General features: G+C 39.3%; 1 protein-coding gene across 5 annotated transcripts in view; it reads right to left on the reverse strand.

The window, feature by feature from the left end:
* SPIDR (scaffold protein involved in DNA repair) overlaps positions 1–23,309 on the reverse strand; it is a 676,929-nt gene that overhangs the window by 17,108 nt on the left and 636,512 nt on the right. For 4 of the 5 annotated variants that reach the window (XM_047723664.1, XM_047723668.1, XM_047723663.1 and 1 more), the window contains 5 exons: positions 15,693–15,780; positions 14,398–14,541; positions 14,246–14,305; positions 2,244–2,430; positions 1,403–1,558 (listed from right to left, as the gene is read on the reverse strand). In XM_047723664.1, coding sequence (XP_047579620.1) covers positions 1,403–1,558; positions 2,244–2,430; positions 14,246–14,305; positions 14,398–14,541; positions 15,693–15,780 — 635 coding nt within the window. The remainder of the gene's footprint in view (positions 1–1,402; positions 1,559–2,243; positions 2,431–14,245; positions 14,306–14,397; positions 14,542–15,692; positions 15,781–23,309) is intronic. The other variant, XM_047723665.1, reaches the window with a different exon arrangement.

A 23,309-nucleotide genomic window follows, 5' to 3' on the forward strand; every position in this document is an offset into this window, starting at 1 on the left:
GTAAGTTATATCTCAAAAAAGTTGGTTAAAAAATATATGAACCCTGAGACCCTGAAATCTTTTTGCATAGACATCAGTAGAGATTGATTTGAAGGATATTTATTTTAGCCTTGTTTATAACTGCAAAAACAGAGGAACATCTTCGATATCCATCAGTGGAGAGACAGTTTATTCAAAGGAGGGAATATTATGCAACTATTACTATCCTGAGCTACATCTTTATCTATCCACCTGGATGGACATCCCTCCTAAAGTACTAAGATAAGTAAGGAAAGCACGTGACAGGATAATGGGCTTACAAAGTATTGTGAAGTCACACAGGTTCCTCCAAAGGGGGCAAATGCATGTGTTCCTGTGTTAACAGGGTGCAGCATGGCAGGAAACTGTTTCTCTTTCCCTTTATTAATCTTTCACTAGTTCCATTGGACATGCACTACTTTTATCACTAAAAACATGTGAAAGCTAAAAAAGAGTATTAATGCTGTGTTCAGCACAAGACTCATATATCCAACCAGCTACTGAAACATCTCAGATGTACCAAAAACACCTAAACTCTCCAAGACAGAGCTAAGATTGTTCTCTCAAAGCTGGCCTCTTCCACCATGTCCTACTCCAGTAAACAGCTCTACCATTGCCTTGTTGCCTAAGCCAGAATCTCAGAATTCTCACCCTCTATCTATGCCTTGCTCCCTCTGTACTGAATTCACTACTCAACGGGTCAGTTTTTCCCAAATAAACCCACTTCCAGATTTACTTTGCCTCCTCCCTTGTTTCACATCTTGGGACTGGTGCTTGGCTTCCCACTGAATACTATCCAAGGCCCTGGTCCTTCAACTCTGCTCTGCAGACACAAAACCTGGAATGCCTGTCTCTCTGTCGATGACAGAGTACACTCTTGCCAGGGCCACCCACTTGGGCAGTGGTTAGCCCTTCAGCCTAATCTCCAGTCCTTCCATCCATCCAACTAGACACATTTCCTGCCTCCTTCCAGACTCTGGTGCTCCCTCACTCTGCCAGGTCTGCAGCCTTTATGTCCTATTCTTTTCCAGTCAGATAGTCTTCCTGCTCAATTACCTAACTGATTACTTCCTATCCTACAGATCTCAGCACAAGGCTCCCGTCCTTGGGGAGACTACAGTGAGCTCCCTGACAAGGTGAGGTCTCAGCAATCAGCACCTGGAGCACTCAGCCCATTGCAGTTCAATGCTTGATTGAGTGCACAGCTCGCTGAGGTCTTTCTATACACACTCGAAGTCTAAGAGGCAAGAACCTCTTCTGATTTTGTTCCAATCCAAAGGTTGGAAAATATCAGACATAAAAACTTGTTGAATAAATGAAATTAATATGAAGTATGATATTTAAAAATATAGAAATACCATTTCCTCCAGGATTGACTACCCACCTTGAATGCTGCAAATGGAGTTGACCTGAGTAACAGAATCCAGTTCATTGAGCTTCACAGGGCCAGTCAGTTCACAGGAGTGAGCTCCGGAGTCCACACCCAAACAGGGCTTTTGAAGCAAGAGGACACTTCGTTCAACACAAACAATATGACCTGCCAACAGAGACCCTTCAGATTATTGAAGCACTTTAGAAGAAAGTGAGTTATCCTGCCAGTGAAGACAGGGTCCTTTGCCAACCCCCCATAGGCAGAGGGCACAGTTTTGGGGCCCATCCATTGTATCCAATGACATATGCACTGGACAGAAAGGAAATGCTAAAGCCACCAGTGTGCTAAGCAGGCCAAGCACACAAAACTAGATTCAAATTCATTTTAGGATAGTGAATCCTGTGGTACACAAATTATACTTCAACAAAATAAAATAAAAATATATAGTTTGGGCAGGATTCTACTTTGATCCCTGGAAAAAAAGAGCTAACTGATCTGTGTATATTTATAATATTCCAGCTTTTTGTTTGTTTTAAAAAGTGATGTTCCAGGCAATGGCTTCAAGTGACTTCTGCACCTGTAAGTGTGCCACCAAGAGACAATCCGTGAGTCACCAATGGCATCTTTCACAGGGAGTGTCAGCCCTGCAGGGGTTCTGGTTCTCTCCAGGTGGCCCATGACAGGAGCTAGTGAAAGCTGAAGGCTGGTACCATAGGCCTCTTCCACTCCATGTGCCATGTCCAAGGTTAGCTTCATGAAGGAGCCAGCAGTTCCAGAGAAAGGCAAAGCTTCAACGCCATTTTATGGCATCTATCAGTCACCACTGGGTCAAACTATGAAGAAGAAAGCATACCCTGGGCTCGGACAGTGTCCCTGAAGAAAAAGCTATGAGAGACGGCTTCGGTGAGCGCTTCCAGAACTTCCTGGCTCAACACACATGAGGGGGCCACACAGACTGGTATGGTTTTGGGGAGGCCAGAGTTATTCTCATCCTGCATCTGGAGGGTGGCATCAGTCACCATCAGCCAAATCTCCCTTTGCTGTGGAGGAAGCAAACTGTTTAGCTACAATTCAAAGACATAGTCAAGTCTATTAACTTTACTAGCTATTCTTATATCCAAAGCTTTAATAAAGCAATTAGGTTAGATGATTATTACTAACAATTTTAGTTATCATTCCAACAAATATTTTCAAATATACAATAGACTCTACGTATCTTGATCACTAGTCCCCATTGACATGACTGTGCTCTGAGAGCCTAAACCCTGTACCTGTTTAAAGGGCTCCTTTAGGGGCGCCTGTGTGGGTCAGTCATTAAGTGTCTACCTTCAGCTGAGGTCATGATCCCTGCAAGCCTAGCATCGGCTCCCTGCTCAGCAGAAGGCCTGCTTTGTCTTTTCCCACTCCCCCTGCTTGTGTTCCCTCTCTAGCCACCTCCTTGTCAATTAAATAAATAAAACCTTAAAAAAAAAATAATAGGCTCCTTTACTAGGATACAATCTGCCCTTCCCTGGCACTACTGTACTTGTCCATGAATTACTCATGGGGATTGTTCTTTTCTCCAGATCACTCTTTCCCATACCTAGAATGTTAAGTACCACATTGTTTTATATTTAGTCCATACATGCTCTTCTTTCCTATTAGATCTAAGTTTCCTAAGGATCAGTGATATGAACTGAATGTTTATATCTCACCCCCCCACCAAATCCCCAATTCATATGCTGAAGTCCTAACCTCCAATGTGATAATGGTAGGTAATAAGGTCATAGGGTGGAGCCCTCGTGATGGGATTTGTGTCCTTATTAGACAACAATTTCCTCATTCTCCCCTCCACATGGTAAGGATACAAGGAGATATCCTATTTTAAACCAAGAGAGCCCTCACCTCCCTAAGAACTTGACCTGTTGGCACTTTGACCTCAGACTTCAGTACTCCAGACTTAGGAGAAGTAAACTGTTGCAGTTTAAGCCACACAGTGCATGGAATTTTGCCACAGCAGCCCAAACTGACTGAGGCAGGAATACTTGTTACTTGTCTCAGACTTTGTATATGCTCTGATGTAAAGCAGGTATAAATATTTGTTGTATCTGCAACAAATTTACTTTTTTTTTTTTTAGTTTTTTTTTCTTTTTATTTAAATACAATTATGTTAACATACTGTATTACTAGTTTCAGGGGTGCAATTTAGTTTTTCATCAGTTGCATATAAGTGCTCATTAAATCAAGTGCCCTCCGTAATGCCCATCACCCAGTTACCCTATCCACCCACCCACCAACAACACTCAGTTTATTTCCTACAGTTAGTCTCTGATGGTTTGATCTTACTTTATTTTCCTTCCCTTTTCTTTCCTTATATTCATCTGTTTCGTTTTTTAAATTCCACATATGAGTGAAATCATATGATATTTATCTTTCTCTGACTTATTTCGCTTAGCATAATACTCTCTAGTTCTATCCACATCATTGTGAATGGCAAGATTTCATTCTTTTTAATGGGTATGTAATATTCCATCATATATTATACCCCACATCTTCTTTATCCAATTCCTCTTTCAATGGACACTGCTCTTTCTACAGTTTGGCTATTGTGAACATTGCTGTCATAAACACTGGGATGCAGGTGCTCCTTCTGATCATCATGCTTTTATCCTCTGGATAACTGTAATTGCTGGGTCATAGGATAATTCTGTTTTTAACTTTTAAGGAACCTCCGTACTGTTTTCCAGAGGGCTGTATCAGCTTGCATTCCCAATAGTGTAAGAGGGTTTCCCTCTCTCAGCTTCCTCGCCAACATCTATTGTTTCCTGGGTTGTTAATTTTATCCATTCTGACTGGTGTGAGGTGGTATCTCACTGTGGTTTTGATTTGTATTTCCCTGATGATGAGTGATGTCAACCATTTTTTCATGTGTCTGTTGGCCACTGTATGTCTTCTTTGTAGAGATTATCTGTTTATATCTTCTGCCCATTTCTTGACTGGATTATGTGGGGTTTTTTGGGTGTGGAGTTTGATAAGTTCTCTATAGATTTTTGGATACTAGCCCTTTATCTGATAAGACATTTGCAAATATCTCCTCCCATTTCATAGGTTGCCTTTTAGTTTTATTGACTGTTTCCTCTGCTGTGGAAAAGCTTTTTATCCTGATGAAGTCCCAATAGTTCATTTTTTGCTTTTGTTTCCCTAGCCTTTGGAGATATGTCTAGCAAGAATTGCTGTGGCTGAGGTCAAGAGGTTGCTGCCTGTGTTCTCCTCAAGGATTTTGATGGATTCCTGTCCTACATTTAGGTCTTTTGTCCATTTTCATTCTTCTGCATGTGGCTGTCCAATTTTCCCAATACCATTTGTTAAGGGACTGTCTTTTTTTCCATTGAATATTCTTTCTTGCTTTGTTGGAGATGAGTTGACCATAGAGTTGAGGTTCCATTTCTGGGTTCTCTATTCTGTTCCATTGATTTATGTGTCTATTTTTATACCAGTACCACACTATCTTGATGATACCAGCTTGATTACAGCTTTGTAATACAGCTTGAAATCCAGAATTGTGATGCCTCCAGCTTTGGTTTGACTTCTTCTTTGCTGCTTTGGATGCATTTTCTTTCTTTTTGTTGTCTAATCGCTGAGGCTACCACTTCCTGTACTATGTAGAACAACCATACTGAGAGTGAACATCTCTGTCATGTTCCTGACCTTAAGGGAAAAACTCTCAGTATGTCCCCATTGAGGATGATACTCACTGTGGTTTTTTTGTATTTGGCTTGTATGATATGGAGGTATATTCCCTTTACCCCTACCCTGTGGGGAGTTTTAATCAAGAAAGGATGCTGCATCTTGTCATTTTTTTTAATCAATTGAGAGAATCATATGGTTCTTGTCTTTTCTTTTATTAATGTGGTGTATCACACTGATTGATTTGAAGATGTTGAACCACCCCTGTAGTCCAGGAATAAATCCCACTTGATCATGGTGAATAATCCTTTTAATGTACTGTAGGATCATATTAGCTACTATCTTGGTGAGAATTTTTGCGTCCATGTTCATCAGGGATATTGGTCTATAATTCTTTTAGTGGGGTCTTTGGTTTTGGGATCAAGGTAATGCTGGCCTCATAGAATGAGTTTGGAAGTTTCCCTTCCATTTCTATTTTTTGGAACAGTTTCAGAAGAATAGGGGTTAATTCTTTTTTAAGTGTTTGGTAGAATACCCCTGGGAAACCATCTGGCTCTGGACTCTTGTTTGTTGGGTAATTTTTGATTACAGATTCCATTTCTTTGCTGGTTACGGGTCTGCTCAGGTTTTCTATTTCTTCCTATTTCAGCTGGGGTATTTTATATGTCTCTAGGAATGCATCCATTTCTTTCAGATTGTTGAATTTATTGGTGTAGAGTTGCTCATAGTTTGTTCTTATAATTGTTTGTATTTCTTTGGTGTTGGTTGTGATCTCTCCTCTTTCATGACTTTATTGATTTGGGTCTTTTTTCTTTTTGATAAGTCTGGCTAGGGGTTTATTGATCTTATTCTTTCAAGGAACTAGCTCCTACTTTTGTTGATCTGTTCTGTTTCTTTTTTTTTTTTTTAATTTCTATATTATTGATTTTTGCTCTAATCTATATTCTGGATTTAGGCTTTATTTGCTCTACTTTCCCCAGCTCCTTTAGGTGTTAAGTTTAGGTTGTATATTTGAGACTTTTGTTTCCTGAGAAAGGCGTGTATTGCTATATACTTCCCTCTTAGGACCAACTTTGCTGCATCCCAAAGGTTTTGAAGTGTTGTGTTTTCATTTTCATTTGTTTCCATGTATATTTAAGTTCTCCTTTAATTTCCTGGTTGACACAGTCATTCTTTAGTAGAATGTTCTTTAGCCTCCATATATTTGTGGGCCTTCCAAATTTTTTCCTGTGGTTGACTTCAAGTTTTATAGCATTTTGGTCTGAAAATGTGCATGGTATGATCTCAATCTTTTGTACCTGTTGAGACCTGATTTGTGACCCAGGATGTGATCTATTCTGGAGAATGTTCCATGACTACTTGAGAAGATTCTGCTGCTTTAAGATGAAATTCTCCAAGTATATCTGTGAACTCCAACTGGCCCAGTGTGTCATTCAAATCTCTTGTTTTGTTTTTGATCTTCTGCTTTGATGATGTGTCCTTAGGTCTGAATGGGGTGTTAAGTCCCCTACTATTATTGTAGTATTATCAATGAGTTTCTTTCTTTCTTTTTAAAAATTTTATTCATTTATTTATGAGAGAGAGAGGGAAAAAAAAAAAAAACCCACAAGTGCGGGGAGGAGCATAGGGAGAGAGAGAGAAGTTGACTTCCTGCTGAGCAAGAAGCCTGACATGGGGCTTGATCCCAGACCCAGAGATCATGACCTGAGCTGAAGGCAGATGCTTAACCCACTGAGCCACCCAGGCACCCCCATTCTGATATCCTTTGTCTTTTGATTGGAGCATTTAGTCCATTTATATTCAGAGTAATTCAACTATTCAAAATAGTTGGATGTTGTGTTCCAAGGACAAGGAAAGCTCAGTGTCTCCCCTACTACCCTGCCATCTTAACTCCAGTAATGATCTTTCTCTTTTAGTCTTTTTTTATTATTATAATTTTCTTGTATCTACAAAAGTTGTAATGCCTTCTCAAATTAATTATAATGGAATTTTTCCCTTTCCCCTTGCTCAAGGTTTAGGATTCAGTATATCCAAATGGGAACAATGCTTTGCCTGAGAAGACCCTTATGGTCAGCAGGGCTGGACCATGAGAACCTGGCTGGCCTGAGACTCAGTTGGTGCTACTGTTGTGGATGGCATAATCAGGCTGAGGATTCCATCTGGCTGACTGACAGGACTGGGCAAAGAAAGTGACTTGGATGGTGAGGAACTGTGGCTTGGGGTGTAGGGGGTAGCTCACATGGTTGGGAGGTTGATCACAGATTGGAAATTAGATTAAATTATATTGAGGAAAACGAGAGCCAGGTTTTCTCATTTATATAGTTATATAAGAGAGTTATAAATATGGAAATAGAGAAACCTAGAGTCAGTTCTGTGGTAATGATCTACAGTTGGACATACTGGTATAAACTCATGATTTCAGATATAGATGAATAGATGGAAAGAAATAGATATGGATTTATGGGCATATGTGCATGAGTTTACACATATATACTTCTTTGCACTGTCCATTGGGAGGGCCAAGAGACAATAACCTCCCAATAGCAGTAAGCCCATCTAGTACCCAGACGTTTGCTTTTAAATGTCATTCTCCATTAAGATCAACCATGCCTCCTCCAAGAGATGGCTGTTTCCAGAATAGAGAAAGCACAGATGAGTCTGAAACATCTCACTGTGTCAGAAAGTAACTTAAAGTGGCTTAAAGAATGATAGGAACACAACCAAAGGCCTCATGAACCAGCTTGAATCTGGTAAATCCAAACAACAAACTAAACAACGGTGAGGTTCTAATCCACTGAACAAAACTGAATCCACTGGTCCATACTGATATAAATGGTGATACATAAATAAATCAGGAAATAAGCTCATAAGTATAGCTAAATGCCAACTACTCAATGTAAAAGGTACGATTTGACATTCTTGACATTCAGGCAAGATCACTCAATGTATCTTCCTATAAAATACTTGTTACATAGTTCTTAATTTATTTATAAGTATGAGATACTTGTTAACTTTAGAGTGGAGAAATCTAGAAAACACCTTTTTTTTTCCCTTCAAGTTTTTATTTAAATTCCAGTTAGTTAACATATAGTGTAATACTAGCTTCAGGTGGAGAATTTAGTGATTCTTCACTTACATACAGCACCCGGTGTTCATCATAAGTGCCCTCTTTGATACCCATCACCCATTTAGCCCATCCCCACCCACCTCCTCTCCAGTAACTCTCAGTTCTTTTTTATAGTTAAGAGTCTGTTTTCTAAGCAGCTCTTCCTGCCCATGGGTCCTGTCCCCATGCTTTAATTAAAAAAAAAAAAAAAGTCTGTTTTCTAGTTTGCCTCTCTCTTTTTTTTCCCCTTTTGTTTGTTTGGTTTCTTAAATTTCACATGAGTTAAATCATATGGTATTTTTCTATCTCTGACTGACTTATTCCACTTAGCATAATACCCTCTAGCTCCTCCATACACGTTGTTGGAATGGCAAGATAGCATACTTTTTGATGGCTGAGTAATATTCCAGTCTATAAGTAGACCACATATTCTTTATCTTTTCATCAGTTGATGGACACTTGGGCCCTTTCCATAATTTGGCTATTTATGATAGCTGCTATAAATATTAGGGTGAATATGTCCCTTCAAATCTGTATTTTTGTATCCTTTGGATAAATACCTAGTAGTGCATTTGCTGGATCATAGGGTACTTCTATTTTTAACTTTCTGAGGGAACTCCAGTACTGTTTTCCAGAGTGGCAGCACCCATTTGCATTCCCATCAACAGTGCAAGAGGGTTCTCCTTTCTCTGCATCCTTGCCAACACCTGTTGTTTCCTGTGTTGTTAATTTTAGCCTTTGACAGGTATCTCATTATAGTTTTGATTTGTATTTCCTTAATGATGAGTGATGTTGAGCATCTTAGAAAACACCATTTTAATCAATTGATAACATATCATAGCACTGGGGCAAATCAACTGTGTACTTCCTGATACGAAGACAGTATTTTTATGTGGTATTCCTGAAAAAGATGCGTACCTTGAATCTATTCATGAGATAACATCAGGTCAATCTAAATGGAGAGAAATTCTATTAAGTACTGATCTCTATTCTTAAAAACTGTCAAGGTCATAAAGATATGCAAGGATGCAGAAATATTCCATTTGAAGAAGAAAGAGACACAACAACTAAGTACAGTACATGATACTGTGTTGGACTGTGGAGTTATAAATGATTTGGGGGAACAACTAGCAAAATCACATTTGAAAAAATGGCAGATATCTTAGGGCAAAGATTTCTACAAGATTATCTGCAGCTGGGAGTTTTTCTGACAGTCTTCAATATTTTAGATACTCTTTGTAAATACCCTGGATTTGGCTTACTATCTCTTTTTCAATCTCCTGATGAGCCAAAATGGTCTAATTTCCTTTGAAATTAGCTATCAAATTATCTTTACCATTGGGGTATCATCTGTAAAAAGACACAAATAACCAATTAATTCAAAGCAGTGCTACAATCTAATTGCTAAAATTTTATTAAAAATAGATCTGTTCCACACAAAAATGCCCAATTAATTTCGACAAAGTTGCAAAAGCAATTCAACAGAGGAAGGACAGCTTATCAACAAATAATGCTGGAACAACTGGACATCTTTAGGCAAAAAAAGGGAACCTTGACCTAAACTACATACTTTATTAAAAAAATCAACTCAAAATACACCACGGACTCAAATGTAAAATTATAAATCTTCTAGAAAAGAACATAAAAGATAAACTTTGGGACCTAAAACTAGGCAAAATGGCTTAGTTTGGCTTAGACTTTAATGACAAAAGCATGATCTATAAGGGAAAGTTAATAAATTTGACTGCATAGAAATGAAAAACTCTGCTCTGGAAAAACCACTGTTGGAAGGATAAAAAGCAAATTACAGACCCTGAGAAATATTTGCAAATCATATATCTGACAAAGGCTTTGTATACAGAATATATAAAGAACTTCCAAATTCAGCAATAAAAAAGAAATAATCCAAACAGAAAATGGGCAAAGGACACATAGAGACCTTTCACCAAAGAAATTATTCAGATGGGAAATAAACATCTGAAAGGATTTCCAACATCATTAGTTCCCTGGATGAATCTCGATGACGATGACAACCACTACCACCACCAACACCACCAAACAGCACCACCAAAGTAGCTGTTATAGGTCAAATTGTGTCCCTCCAAAAAGATCAATTGAAGTTCTACTTCTAGTACTTTAGAATGTAACCTAATTTAGAAATTAGGTCTTTACAAATTTAACCAAGTCAAGATGAAATCATGACAACTGTCTCTCTTCAAATCTGACTGAAGTCCTTATAAAAAAGGAAATTTGGACACTAACAGGTGCAGAGGGAAGACAACATGAAGACACATAGGGTGAAGATGGTCATGTGCCTGGGGTGATGTGTATATAAAGTCAAGGAAGGCCAAGGATTGTTGGCAGGCACTAGAAGCTGGAAGAGGCGAGGAAGGATATTCCCCAGAGCTGTCATAGCATGGCCCTGCTGACACCTTGATTTCAGACCTCTAGCCCCCACAAGTGTGAAATGATAAATTTCTGCTGTTTTAAGCAATCTGGTTTTTGGTACTTTGTGCAGCTGGCCTAGGAAACAACACTGATATATATTGCATGATTTCATTTGTGTAATGATCATGAAATAACATAATTATAATGGTGAAACCAGATTAGTACTGATATCAGTTTCTTGGTTTGGGTGTTGTATTGGGTGTTGTATGGTGACTATTGGGGGTAAGGGGTGTTAGTACAGGAGAGGGTGTACACTATATATTTCTTTGAAGTCTATTGTGAATCTATAATTACTATGAATCTAAAAATTTAGAATAATTTTATTCAAAATAAAAGTTAAGGGGGTGCCTGGCTGGCCCAGTTAGTAGAGCAGGTAACTCTCGATCTTGGGATTGTAAGTTTGAGCCCCAGGCTGGGTGTAGAGATTACTTAAAAATCTTAAAAAGAGAATGGTCAAGTTTCATTCTTCTACATAGAGCTGTCCAATTTTCCCAGCACCATTTATTGAAGAGACTGTCTTTTTTCCACTGTATATTTTTTCCTGCTTTGTCGAATATTATTTGACCATCGAGTTGAAGGTCCATATCTGGGCTCTCTACTCTGTTCCATTGGTCTATGTGTCTGTTTTTATGCCAGTACCATGCTGTCTTGGTGAGACAGGAATCCATCAGAATCCTAGAGGAGAACATAGGCAGTAACCTCTTCGATATCAGCCACAGCAACTTCTTTCAAGCTATGTCTCCAAAGGCAAAGGAAACAAAAGCGAAAATGAACTTTTGGGACTTCATCAAAATCAAAAGCTTCTGCACAGCAAAGGAAACAGTCAACAAAACAAAGAGGCAACCCACGGAATGGGAGAAGATATTCAACAATGACAGTACAGACAAAAGGTTGATATCAGGACCTATAAAGAACTTCTCAAACTCAACACACACAAAACAGATAATCATATCAAAAAATGGGCAGAAGATATGAACAGACACTTCTCCAATGAAGACATACAAATGGCTATCAGACATTCATCACTAGCCATTAGGGAGATTCAAATTAAAACCACATTGAGATACCACCTTACACCACTTAGAATGGCCAAAATTAGCAATACAGGAAACAACATGTGTTGGAAGGGATGTGGAGAAAGGGGAACCCTCTTACACTGTTGGTGGGAATGCAAGTTGGTGCATCACTTTGGAGAACAGTGTGGAGATTCCTCAAGAAATTAAAAATAGAGCTTCCCTATGACCCTGCCATTGCACTACTGGGTATTTACCCCAAAGATACAGATGTAGTGAAAAGAAGGGCCATCTGTACCCCAATGTTTATAGCAGCAATGGCCACGGTCGCCAAACTGTGGAAAGAACCAAGATGCCCTTCAACGGACGAATGGATAAGGAAGATGTGGTCCATATATACCATGGAGTATTATGCCTCCATCAGAAAGGATGAATACCCAACTTTTGTAGCAACATGGACGGGACTGGAAGAGATTATGCTGAGTGAAATAAGTCAAGCAGAGAGAGTCAATTATCATATGGTTTCACTTATTTGTGGAGCATAACAAATAGCATGGAGGACAAGGGGAGTTAGTGAGGAGAAGGGAGTTGAGGGAAATTGGAAGGGGAGGTGAACCATGAGAGACTATGGATTCTGAAAAACAACCTGAGGGTCTTGAAGGGCCGGAGGGTGGGCGGTTGGGGGAGCCAGGTGGTGGGTATTATGGAGGGCACGTATTGCATGGAGCACTGGGTGTGGTGCAAAAACAATGAATTCTGTTACGCTGAAAAGAAATTAAAAAAATAAAAATAAAATAAAAAATAAAAAATAAAAAAGGTAAGGAAATGTATGTAAACAGCTATGCTTGGTACAGAGATTATTTCATTTAGCTCACTGAATGGTGGCTGTTGTCATAACTGGTCATCAGTTATAGTGCCTGTGGAGAGATGTGGCAAGCAAAATATTTAGTAATATTAATAAATGGAAATTTATTTCCTTTCACTGAAAAAAAAATCTTAAAAAAAAGTTAAATACAAAAAATATGTCTTTCACTTTCATGACTTAGCCATTTGTATAATGAAAATACAACTGAATCTTCTTTGATAATTCAGGTTCTTGCAGTGACTCACTGTGCCATTCTTAAAGTCAATGGTCACTGTAGAATGTATACACTGTAGAATGTATACTTGAACACACAGTGCCCTTGGGACTTAGCTTGTTTCAATTTCTCCCTGAGGAAGTTGGTTTCTGGTGATTCTCTGTTCCACAAATAAAATACAGAAGGTGGAAGATTTTAGTGCATTGAGGAATCTGTTCCATTGTGTTCCAAGCACCTACACGTCCTAAGTACCACCAATTCTTTAGTACATACACCCACTGAAACCCATACTTGCTGGCAGGCTGCACCTAGGCTAATGGAAGCATATTTCTTGGCAGAGAACTTGGGGCAGGAGGTTATCAGTGTTTTCAACCAGTCCCAATGCAGGGTTTCTTCATCCAGTGAGGCAGATGATCTGCAGTTTGTTTTACTCTGTCCTAGGGCGCCCATCCACTGGGGCTATTGTCGAGACTAGAAATGGTATATCTGACACCTGTTTTTTATTTTCCATGTCTGCTATCAGCTGGGGCTTTGAGCAACTGAGGCTCTGTGGACAGGAACATGGGGTATATTGCCTCTAAGGACAGTGTTCTATCTGCAGAGTAAATGGCAGCTGCAGAGCCTGATGTTACAGCCCTACAACCTGGAATGTGTGTGAGAATAACAGGAATACGGCAGATGCTAAGCATGTCTTAACATACTGAGCGTCCTGCAGATGGTGGGTGGGGGAGTTCACAGTCAGCCTTCACTTCACTTCAGGGTTGGAAGGTAAGAGACACATCAGGTTCCTGGACCTCATCATCACTGTGGGCCTGTCCCTGTGCCTGTTGACCCAAATTCTGGGATGGCTCACAGGAAGCACTGTGACTAACTAACGTTAATCACTCTCTTTTTCCTTAGGAGAGGTACGAATTCACTAAAAGGTGAACAGAGAAAAGGAAAATGAGGATTGAACAATGGGATGTTTTGTATACTGCAGGTGAGATTTGCATGGAGTTAAGGTCAACCAGAGGTTTCTTTCTTGCAGAACCGACACCATATGTTCAGCTTGCCAAAAACATCCCTTTCTCTTGTCTACTTCTTGCTGATCTGTTGAGTGGGAAGGCAGCCAACAGGTAGCTCCTCTAGGCTGCAGCTCCCCAGCACTGCTGAGACCTCCCTGGGGCTACAGGGCTTCCTTTCCCTATTGATGGCTCAGAGCTGTTGGACAGTTCTAACAGGGGCTAAGCTCAACCCCAAGACTCCTTCTTCCACCTCCTCTCTTTCCTTTCTATAGTCTGTGCGCCAGAAAAGAACTCACAGTGTTGGGCTGAGAACCTTTCACGTGAGCTATGCCTAAGTTGTTTCATAAGCAGTACTTACCACAGTGGCTGGCGGCTGCACCTGCACAAGGAATGGATTAATTGCCACAGCATGGATCATGCATAAATGGATTTTTAAAATGCTTTTCTATTTTAGCACTCCATTAATTTCTATGAGAGGTTATCCTTTAATAAATTTTATAACACCTTATCAGAGAGAGAAAGGAAGAGGGATTGATTACCTGTGGTCTCTGGTAAATCACTCTGGCATAGAAACTGCAACGGGTACTAAGATCATTAGTCTGGAAAGGCATTGAAAATGATTAGAACATCACAAAAAGCATAAAAATATAGTAAGAATAACTAAAGACCCTGTTAGAAACACAGATGTTACCTGGAGAATTTCTTTTAAGAAGCGGGGAACTGGAGGCTGGTAAAGTTTAGAAATGGGGTCTTCTTCAATTATATCAATTTGCCCCACATTTGGATGAGCAGTAAGGATGTAACAGAAGCTAGGAGAAGGCATGTGATTTTTTACCTGTTTAAATTAAGGCAACGGTAGAACATAAATATGCTAGTAAAAGATTTAAATATACTATTAAAATCTACTCTTTAATATACAGACATTTATTCACAGATGCATTCTTTTTATCTGGAAGGTTGTATAAGAAATAGATTATGTTGTTTATATCTATGACCAAGCATTAGAACTTTATGAATTAACTTTTTGAATTTACTATGGATTCAAGACTTCATTTAAAAATTTCATTCTTCAGAGTCTTCTTCTTTTTTTTTTTTTTAAGATTTTATTTATTTGACAGAGAAGTCACAAGTAGGCAAAGCAGTAGGCAGAGAGAGAGGGGAAAGCAGGCTCCCTGCTGAGCAGAGAGCCGGATGCGGGGCTCGATCCCAGGACCCTGAGATCATGGCCTGAGCTGAAGGCAGAGGCTTAACCCACTGAGCCACCCAGACGCCCCCAGAAAATATTTAGAAACTTTTTCCTCTTAAATAATCTAGAATTTGGCATTTTTGACAACTATTTTCTTGGTCTAGCACTATACAGAGTCATAGTTCTAGCAGTCTGCTAGGAAGTCAGCTACCACATAAACAAGATGGCCCCCCGTTTTTAGCTTTGGGAGCTGGGGCCCAAAGTAGCTGCTGGTCAGTCTGCTGGATAAAACTCAGGATGGAGAAGAAGGGACAAATTTTGATCAGTTTTGCTACATGTGAGCAACTACCATCGACAATTTGATGCTGCAGGAAAATGGAAATCCCTGGCTCACCTGGTGGTTGAAAGAATATCCATGGAATTTATTTATTAGGTTATGAGTTTGTCCTCTATCTGGTAATTGAGGCTTGGTTCTAATAGTGATTGGGAGGTGGTGGGGAAAACATCCTGTGTCTTAATTAGGATGAGGCTAAGACCCTAATTGTTGCAATGGTATGCAATGGCTGTGGTTTAAAAACATAGACGTAAATTAACCTCAAGAATGGGGAGTATGGCACAAGCAGAGAAAGCAGCCAGAGTTTGGACTGTGGAGTGAGGTGAGCAAGTCTGAATCTCTGTCCTCCTGACTCACAGTCACTGGACCTATCCTTTTCAGGGATGTGGACTAGGGGTAGGGCCTGGCTCAGCAACTGGCATAGAGCAGGCAGTGACCAGGGGAAGCTCTTTAAATGCTGGCTTACCTTTTCACAGGCTTGGCCATGACCAGGTGCTTTCAGAGGCATCACTGGAGGCCACAGGGTATCGATCAAACTGAAAAGCCCTGCTGTCCTGGAAAAAGAAAAGATGTTGTCGATAGTATTCATCACTTAAGTGCCTCTTTATGACCTGGTCCTATGCAGTTTTGCTTAACAGACACCATCCCTAATGCCAGGGAGATACCATTCAGCATCCCTGTTGATTCAGATGGGGAAGAGAGGGTCATACAGACGAACAGGTCTTTGAAACTGCACAAGAACAGAAAGGATATTGTTCATTAAATTATGATATATCTCCCAATGAAGTATTATACAGCCATTGAAATGGTTACATAGAAAATATTTAAAGACATGGAAAAATGGTTCTGATACCTTAAGTGAAAAGCCAGCAACAAATTACAATGTCTTTATGTATATTTCTATACATGTACCTCCATGTAATAAGCCAAAGGAAAAGGAGACTGAAAGATACAAAAATGATTTTAGTGGGTATCTGAGCAGAGCTCAGAAGTGATAGTCACATTCCTCATTTAGCTTTTATGTGTTTCCTATCTTTTTCCAAAACAGGTATGCGTTACTCAGATAAAAAGAAAGTTATCTATTTATCAAATTATCTAAAATAAAGAATATAGCCAGACAAAAAAAGGACAAATATTTTGATTCTGCTCATGAAATTCCTAGAGGAGTCAAATTCACAGAGACAGAAAGTACAATGGCGGTTGCTAGGGACTGAGGGAATGGGAAATGGACAGTTAGTGCTGAATGGTTTGGAGTTTTAGTTTGGGAAGATGGAAACATTCTAGAGATGGATGAGGGTGATGGATGTACAATAGTGTGAATGCATTCAATGCCTCTAAAAATGGTTAAGGGGGAAAATTTTGTATTATGTCCATTTTACCACAATAAAAAAATCCCGTTTTAGTTGCTATATGTATGAGTGTGTATCATACATGCATATCTCACAACGGCTTCTTAGATTTTGCTCTAAGTTTCAACAATGTTAATATATAATATGTTAGTTACATTTTAAAAAGCTTGTGTCCCTAATAACTAACGTGACATATTACTTCTTCAGTGTTTAATAGCAAGTACTGTTTTAAGGGCAGTTAACACACCTGAGCAACTCAGAACCTGCAAATCATGTACTAGAGCAAGACTCAAGCACTTCCCCACCTCCTTTTCATTTCTTACACCAATTTCAACAGAAAAAGCCCATGTAGAGTGTGGCCTGTGATAGACACCCAGCTCAATATCATTCCTGTGAATTTTCAGGTTCTGGGTCAAAATCAAGCACAAAAAATAAGCAAAGGCAGGAAATCACACGCTAAAAAAGGAATGCCTAGTGAAAATTCATTCTCTCTCTCTCGGTTATTTCTGAGAAGTAGGCTGCTGCCGCTACTTGTGTGAGTGATGGACAGGGCTGTGAGTGACCAGGGCTGGCTAAGGTCAGGAAAGGCTGTTAGGGAAGGCTCAGAGGAGAGGTGACTTCATCTGACCTCTCACTGCCCTTCCCAAGACTAAGGAACTGGGTGGGCCCACTGTGCCTCTGGATGAGGCGGAGGGAGAGGGAGAGGGGCAACAGGACATGGGCTGTCCACTTGCTCCTTGTCTGCCATGTGCCCAGGACTTCCTTTTCCAGGTTTGGCTGCTTTCTTTTCACTGAGCATGCCTCCTGACTCCTGTTTCTCTGCCATCCCCTCACTGTTTGATGTGAGCTCCCTAGGGGATGGGCATGGATTTATCCCAGATATTTATTTCCACTGCTGCAGAGAAGAGCCCAGTTCATACGAAGTGGTCAAAAAGACTTGGTGACTGAATAACTGATACCCACAAGCGCCTACATACTTCATTGCAGAAATCAGACCTAGCACCTTTGATATGCTCATTTCTTATTTGTAAGTTTGAGAAATGCAATGTTCGGGGACAGACTAATTTTCTAAACCAATAAATAACCCGTTTCTCACCTTAGACCTGACTACATTTCTAAGACAATGCTAGGACTTTACTCAAGCCCGTTGTTTAGAGGGTGTGGGTGTAGCATGGGCCTTGGAGTCAGACCTGGGTCTCACTCTAGCTCTGCCTATTATGTACTGTGACACACTAAAAAAGTTGCATGCATGTACAGCATCTATGAGGGTTTCTATGCTCAGAATAAGTAAGTACTCGATACATGCTTCTGTTGTTTGGAGTCCCATAAACTCCATGACGACAGGATTCTGTGGTCAGTTAGGGTTGCCCTGTGCAGTGTATCTGTGGCTTAGCAGGACACACTGGAATGGCAGATTCTGGAAAACTTTGTGTAAAAGACACATGTAAATTCTGGACAAACGGAAGGTTTTTCAATTTATATCCATGAAATCCTTTTTGGTGTAATCGCTATTAATATCCCAAGAAATCAGTGTTCCCTTGGAATTTTCTTTGAGAAGTGTTGTACTATGAACATAGCCTTCGAAAAGTTCTATTTGAATTTAATGATGCTAATTTAGAGGATGTTATTGGCTAATTTTAAAAGTTTGGACTGGTTACAAGTTTATATTTTAATGTAGACTCTTAGGAATAGGACCCCTATGCATTAAATAAAAAGCGTTGTCTTATAATAAATCAGCTTCTCTCCTGTTTTGGAAAATACATATGATTCAGATGGCTGCTGCTGCTCTGTGAACTAGAACTTTCCTCTCGGGCAGCACACACATTCCTCGAAATGAGTCCAGCCTCTAACTGGGACAGACTTTGTGCTGAAGCTAACTTTTGGCACAGTTAGAGTGTATTGTTTTTCCCATGTTAGTTCATTCCTTACTACTCATTTTTGCATAAGCTTTCACTTTGTTGCATAGGAAACTCATTCTTTCTAAAAAGCCATCCCTTTAAAATGTTTAAAACAACAAACAAGCTGCCTGACAGGGCAGAGGCCACCAAAAGTTTATATTTTAATTTCTTAAAAAGTTTATAAAATAATGTTTAATTAAAATAGAGGGGGAAAAAGGACATATAAAGTCATTACATTTATAAATATCATTTAAAAATCTGAAAACTGGGGCGCCTGGGTGGCTCAGTGGGTTAAGCCACTGCCTTCAGCTCGGGTCATGATCTCAGGATCCTGGGATCGAGCCCCGCATGGGGCTCTCTGCTCGGCGGGGAGCCTGCTTCCTCCTCTCTCTCTGTCTCTCTGACTGCTTGTGATCTCTCTCTGTCAGATAAATAAATAAAATCTTTAAATTAAAAAAAAAAATAAAAAAAAAATCTGAAAACTTCATTTTGCCAGAATAAACTTCTTAGGATATATCCTAATTTATAGATTGCATAAAGTGATTCTGCAGAAAAATTTGGGTCACATCTCAGAAAATTAGGCAGTTTCTATATTTTTATTTATAGTAACAGATGTCTTCCCTTTTAAATGGGAAGACATCAAGATACATGCACATTAAAATAATTACCAAACTGCACACTTAAAATACATTTTATACATTTTGTTATGCATATTTTACCATAGTAAAAAATTGTATTTGCCACAAAAAAATGAGTAGCATTTTGATTGGGGTCTCTGGGGACTGCTGAAAGGGGTATATTACCTTCTGTGTGAGATGTGATGCAATATGAACACCTCGAATTCTTTACTGTACCATAGTAACATAGAAGGGTATAAACCCCATTTTAAAAATTGAAATATGTTGCAAATGAAAAAATTCATACTTTTCAAGTATACAGTGCACTGATTTTTAATGTATTCATAGAGTTGTGCAACTTTCACCACTACTTTCAGAATGTTTTATCATGCCAATATTACACTCCCTGCTGTGCCTATCTGCAGTCACTCTTGCTACTGTTCTACTAGCTGTTTTTATGAACACTGTAAATAAATGGAATAATATAATATGTGGTCTTAATATCTGCTTCTTTCACTGAGCATCATTTTTTTAAAGGTTAGTCCATGTTATTGCATGTGTCAGTACTATATTCTTTTTTTTTTGGCTGAGTAATATTCCACGGTATGGATATTATCATTCATCAGTTCGTGGACATTTGGGTTATTTCCACCCCTCACCTGTTATGAAAACTGCCTCTATGAACATTCATGCACAAGTTTCTGAGTGAACATACATTTTCAGTTCTCTTGGGTAGATAACCTAGGAGTGATTTGCTGGGTTATATGGTTATTCTGTGTTTAACTTTTTGAGGAACTGCCAAACTGCTGTACACAGTCTGTACCATTTTACATTCCCAACAATGTGTGGGGTTATAAATCCAATTTTGCTTGCAAGTTAAATACATATATTTTTTAAAATTTGGAAACATGAGGGGTGCCTGGGTGGCTCAGTGGGTTAAGCCTCTGCGTTCAGCTCAGGCCATGATCTCAGAGTCCTGGGATCGAGCCCCACATCGGGTTCTCTGCTTGGCGGGGAGCCTGCTTCTCCCTCTCTCTTTGCCTGCCTCTCTGCTTACTTGTGATCCCTCTCTCTCTGTCAAATAAATAGATAAAATCTTTAAAAAAAATTTGGAAACATGAAACTTTATATCTGGAAGGATTTATAAAAGAACTCTTAGTACTTTTTTTTCTTATATTCACTTTTATGCCTTTTGGACACTCTGAAATTTTAACAAGAACATATATTACTTTTACTACCCATTTTGAAAACCAAAAAGTTAGGGTCTGTTAAAACAGTGGTAACCACTGGGGAGAAGCGTCTTAGAGTGAAAAGAGGATCCTTTTTAGTCACACACAGGTCTGGTCTAAGCCTAGCTGTGACCTCCCTCCATGGGAGCCCCACATGGGGCTGTGGACATGTTTCCAGGGTGGTTGTGGGGACTAGAGAGAATGTAACTTTTGTGCCTGAGTGTGGCATAAATGGCAACTGCTATTGCTATTATTGGTATCTTTTGGGACTTTCAAATAAACTCCCCGAAAAGTAATATTATGTAATTCACAGTTATTTAACTATTACTGCTTTTTAAACTATTTAATCAATAAATCATTTGACTTTTTTAAAACTTACTTTGAACTAAGTATAGATTCACAGAAAGTTGTAAAGATAGTAGAGAGATCCTATGTAGCCATCACTTTCTTATAGTCTAGTTATATAAAGTAAGAGCATAGAATAAGCTAGTGATATAACTACTCAAAATGCAAAGTATACTCTTTTCAAAGACACTCCTGTGACCAACAGCATAAGCAGGATGTGGGATCAGAGATTTCCTTTAAATGGTTTTCAACTCAGGGCGCCTGGGTGGTTCAGTCAGTTAAGTGTCTGCCTTCGGCTCAGGTCATGATCCCAGGTTCCTGGGATCCAACCCCCCAGTGGCTGCCTGCACAGTGGGGGAAATTTGCTTCTCCCTCTCCCTCTGCTCTTGTTCTCTCTTTCTTGCTCTCTCTCTCTCAAATAAATAAACAAAACCTTTTAAAAAATGTTTTTCAACTCTTCCTTTGTTTCTAACAAGAATTACAGGGGTAGCAGACCGACTTGAGGGCATCTCCAGAAAAAGCCTCATAAATTTGGCATAAGAATCTGAAATGGTGTCAACACTCAGATGTCCCTCCTGGGGTTAAAAATAGTCAAGGTGCCCCATCCTAGGACAAGAATATGGTACACAGAACTGAATAAGCTATGCATGTTCAGAAAACACCAAATGGGCATATCCACTTAGAGAACTTTGGGCTGAGAACAGCAGCTTCCCTGCCATTTGAAACAATGCTGTTTATGTATTTTTACATGAATTTTGTAAATTCTTGGTGTAACAAATGATCGACTTCCTCTGGTCTTATTATATTCAGTCTTATTTATCTTGACTGGTAGATAATTAACGTCATTTGGAAAACCAACTACTCAAGTAAGGGAAACTAAGACATTCAGGGTCTCCAGCCCACTGGAAGAAGGTAAAGGTGGCAAGTTTCTCCCTCTGCATACTAGATTAACTGATACTACCTGTTTGCTTGGCCTGTTTTCTGAGTTATTTTCGGGGTTGTTTTCCTCATCTGATATTGTATTATCTAACTACTACTCCCAAGTCTTCACTGCGTAATCTAACACTGTCTGAATCACTTTCTTTTGGGTGTGGACAGAGTGGAATTTGCTCCAGGAGATTTGAGCCACAATGGTGCTGTCAACTATAATAGGAAGGGAACACGTAAGGAAGCAACCTTTCCACTGAGTTAGCTCATACTCAGAGAGATCTTTTTTTTTTATTTTTTTAAGTCAAGCAGCATGTATTTGGGGTATAAAATGTTCCTAAAATTGGCCATGTACTTGGTAATTTCTCCATACCTACCATGACAGTAGTACTTAGAACTCTGCAACCCAGATTATCTGAAAAATGGAAAACTCTGGAGTTAATGTTTCTCAAAGTGGGACTTTGTGAGCCCTGGAGGTCTCTGACACCTTTTTCGGTGGCCTACAAGGCCAGAACTATTTTCTAGGACTTTATTTTCCTTTTTCATGAGTACACTGTGGAGATTTCCAGAGGCCACAGGATGCATGACACTATAACAGTTTGAATGCACAGCAGAAAAGATACTCCACTGTCTTCTATTCAGCCAGACATTAAAGAGATCAGCAAAACATAAAACAATACTACTCTTCTCATTAAAGTGGTTTTGTTTTATAAAATATTTTTCATAAAAATACTATTTATGTTATTATTTAATGGGTTTATTATTGGGATTTTTAGGTGAACTAATAAATAATTTTTTTCAGTTTTAATTTCAAATATGCTAAGTATTTTTTATAGACTCTTTTTTAAAAGATCTTATTTTTTTGGAGAGAGAGCCTGTCAGCACAAGGTGGGGAGGGGCAGAGGGAGAAGCAGACTCCCTGGTGAGCAGAAGTCCATCGTGGGGCTCCATCCCAGGACCCTGAGATCATGACCTGAGCCAAAGGCAGATGCTTAACTCACTGAGGCACTAGGTACCCCTCAAATACAGTAAGTATTAATCAATATAACCCACATTTAAAAAACTCTCCTTGGGTTCTCATTAATTTTGAAGAGTATAAAAGGCTTGTGCAACCAAGAAGTTAGAACTGTTCTTTAAGCCTTAATGTTGCTTAAGACTGACTCCACCATTTTCCCTTCATATCTGTCTGTCACCCTCTATGCACTGGATGATGGCCACCTGCTATTATAAGACATACGCTGTGCATCTTCCTTCACCCAGCACTGGCTCTACATGCCTGAACGCCTACTCATCAGAAGACAACAAGCTAAAGAAAAAAAAAGAAGAAGATAACAGGCTTCAAACATTTCTGTTAAGTTCTATAGTTTAGATATAATCACAGTGCAGTCTAAGAAATAATATCTTCCTTATTCCTGAATCATTACTAATAGTATTCAACTTAGACAGGAATATTATTTTCAGTTGTAAAGATAACTTTCCACGCTTTGTAAAATTAGGTCAATGCATCTGGTTACTTGTAAATAATATAATAATTCTCATCACTTTATACTTTTTTGTGGCCCAACACTCAAAAAGAATATAGTAGTTCTAGAAGCAGGCCAATTGGCAGTGTTGAGAAAAACCTATGGGGATCCTAAGAAAAATGTCTCCTGGGGATGAGAGCAGTTGGGGGGTGCACACTTGCTCATCCAAGAGAAGAGGCCCACCTCTAGGAATTG

Source organism: Lutra lutra, chromosome 4 (assembly GCF_902655055.1).
Source record: "Lutra lutra chromosome 4, mLutLut1.2, whole genome shotgun sequence".
Taxonomy (NCBI): Eukaryota; Metazoa; Chordata; class Mammalia; order Carnivora; family Mustelidae; genus Lutra; species Lutra lutra.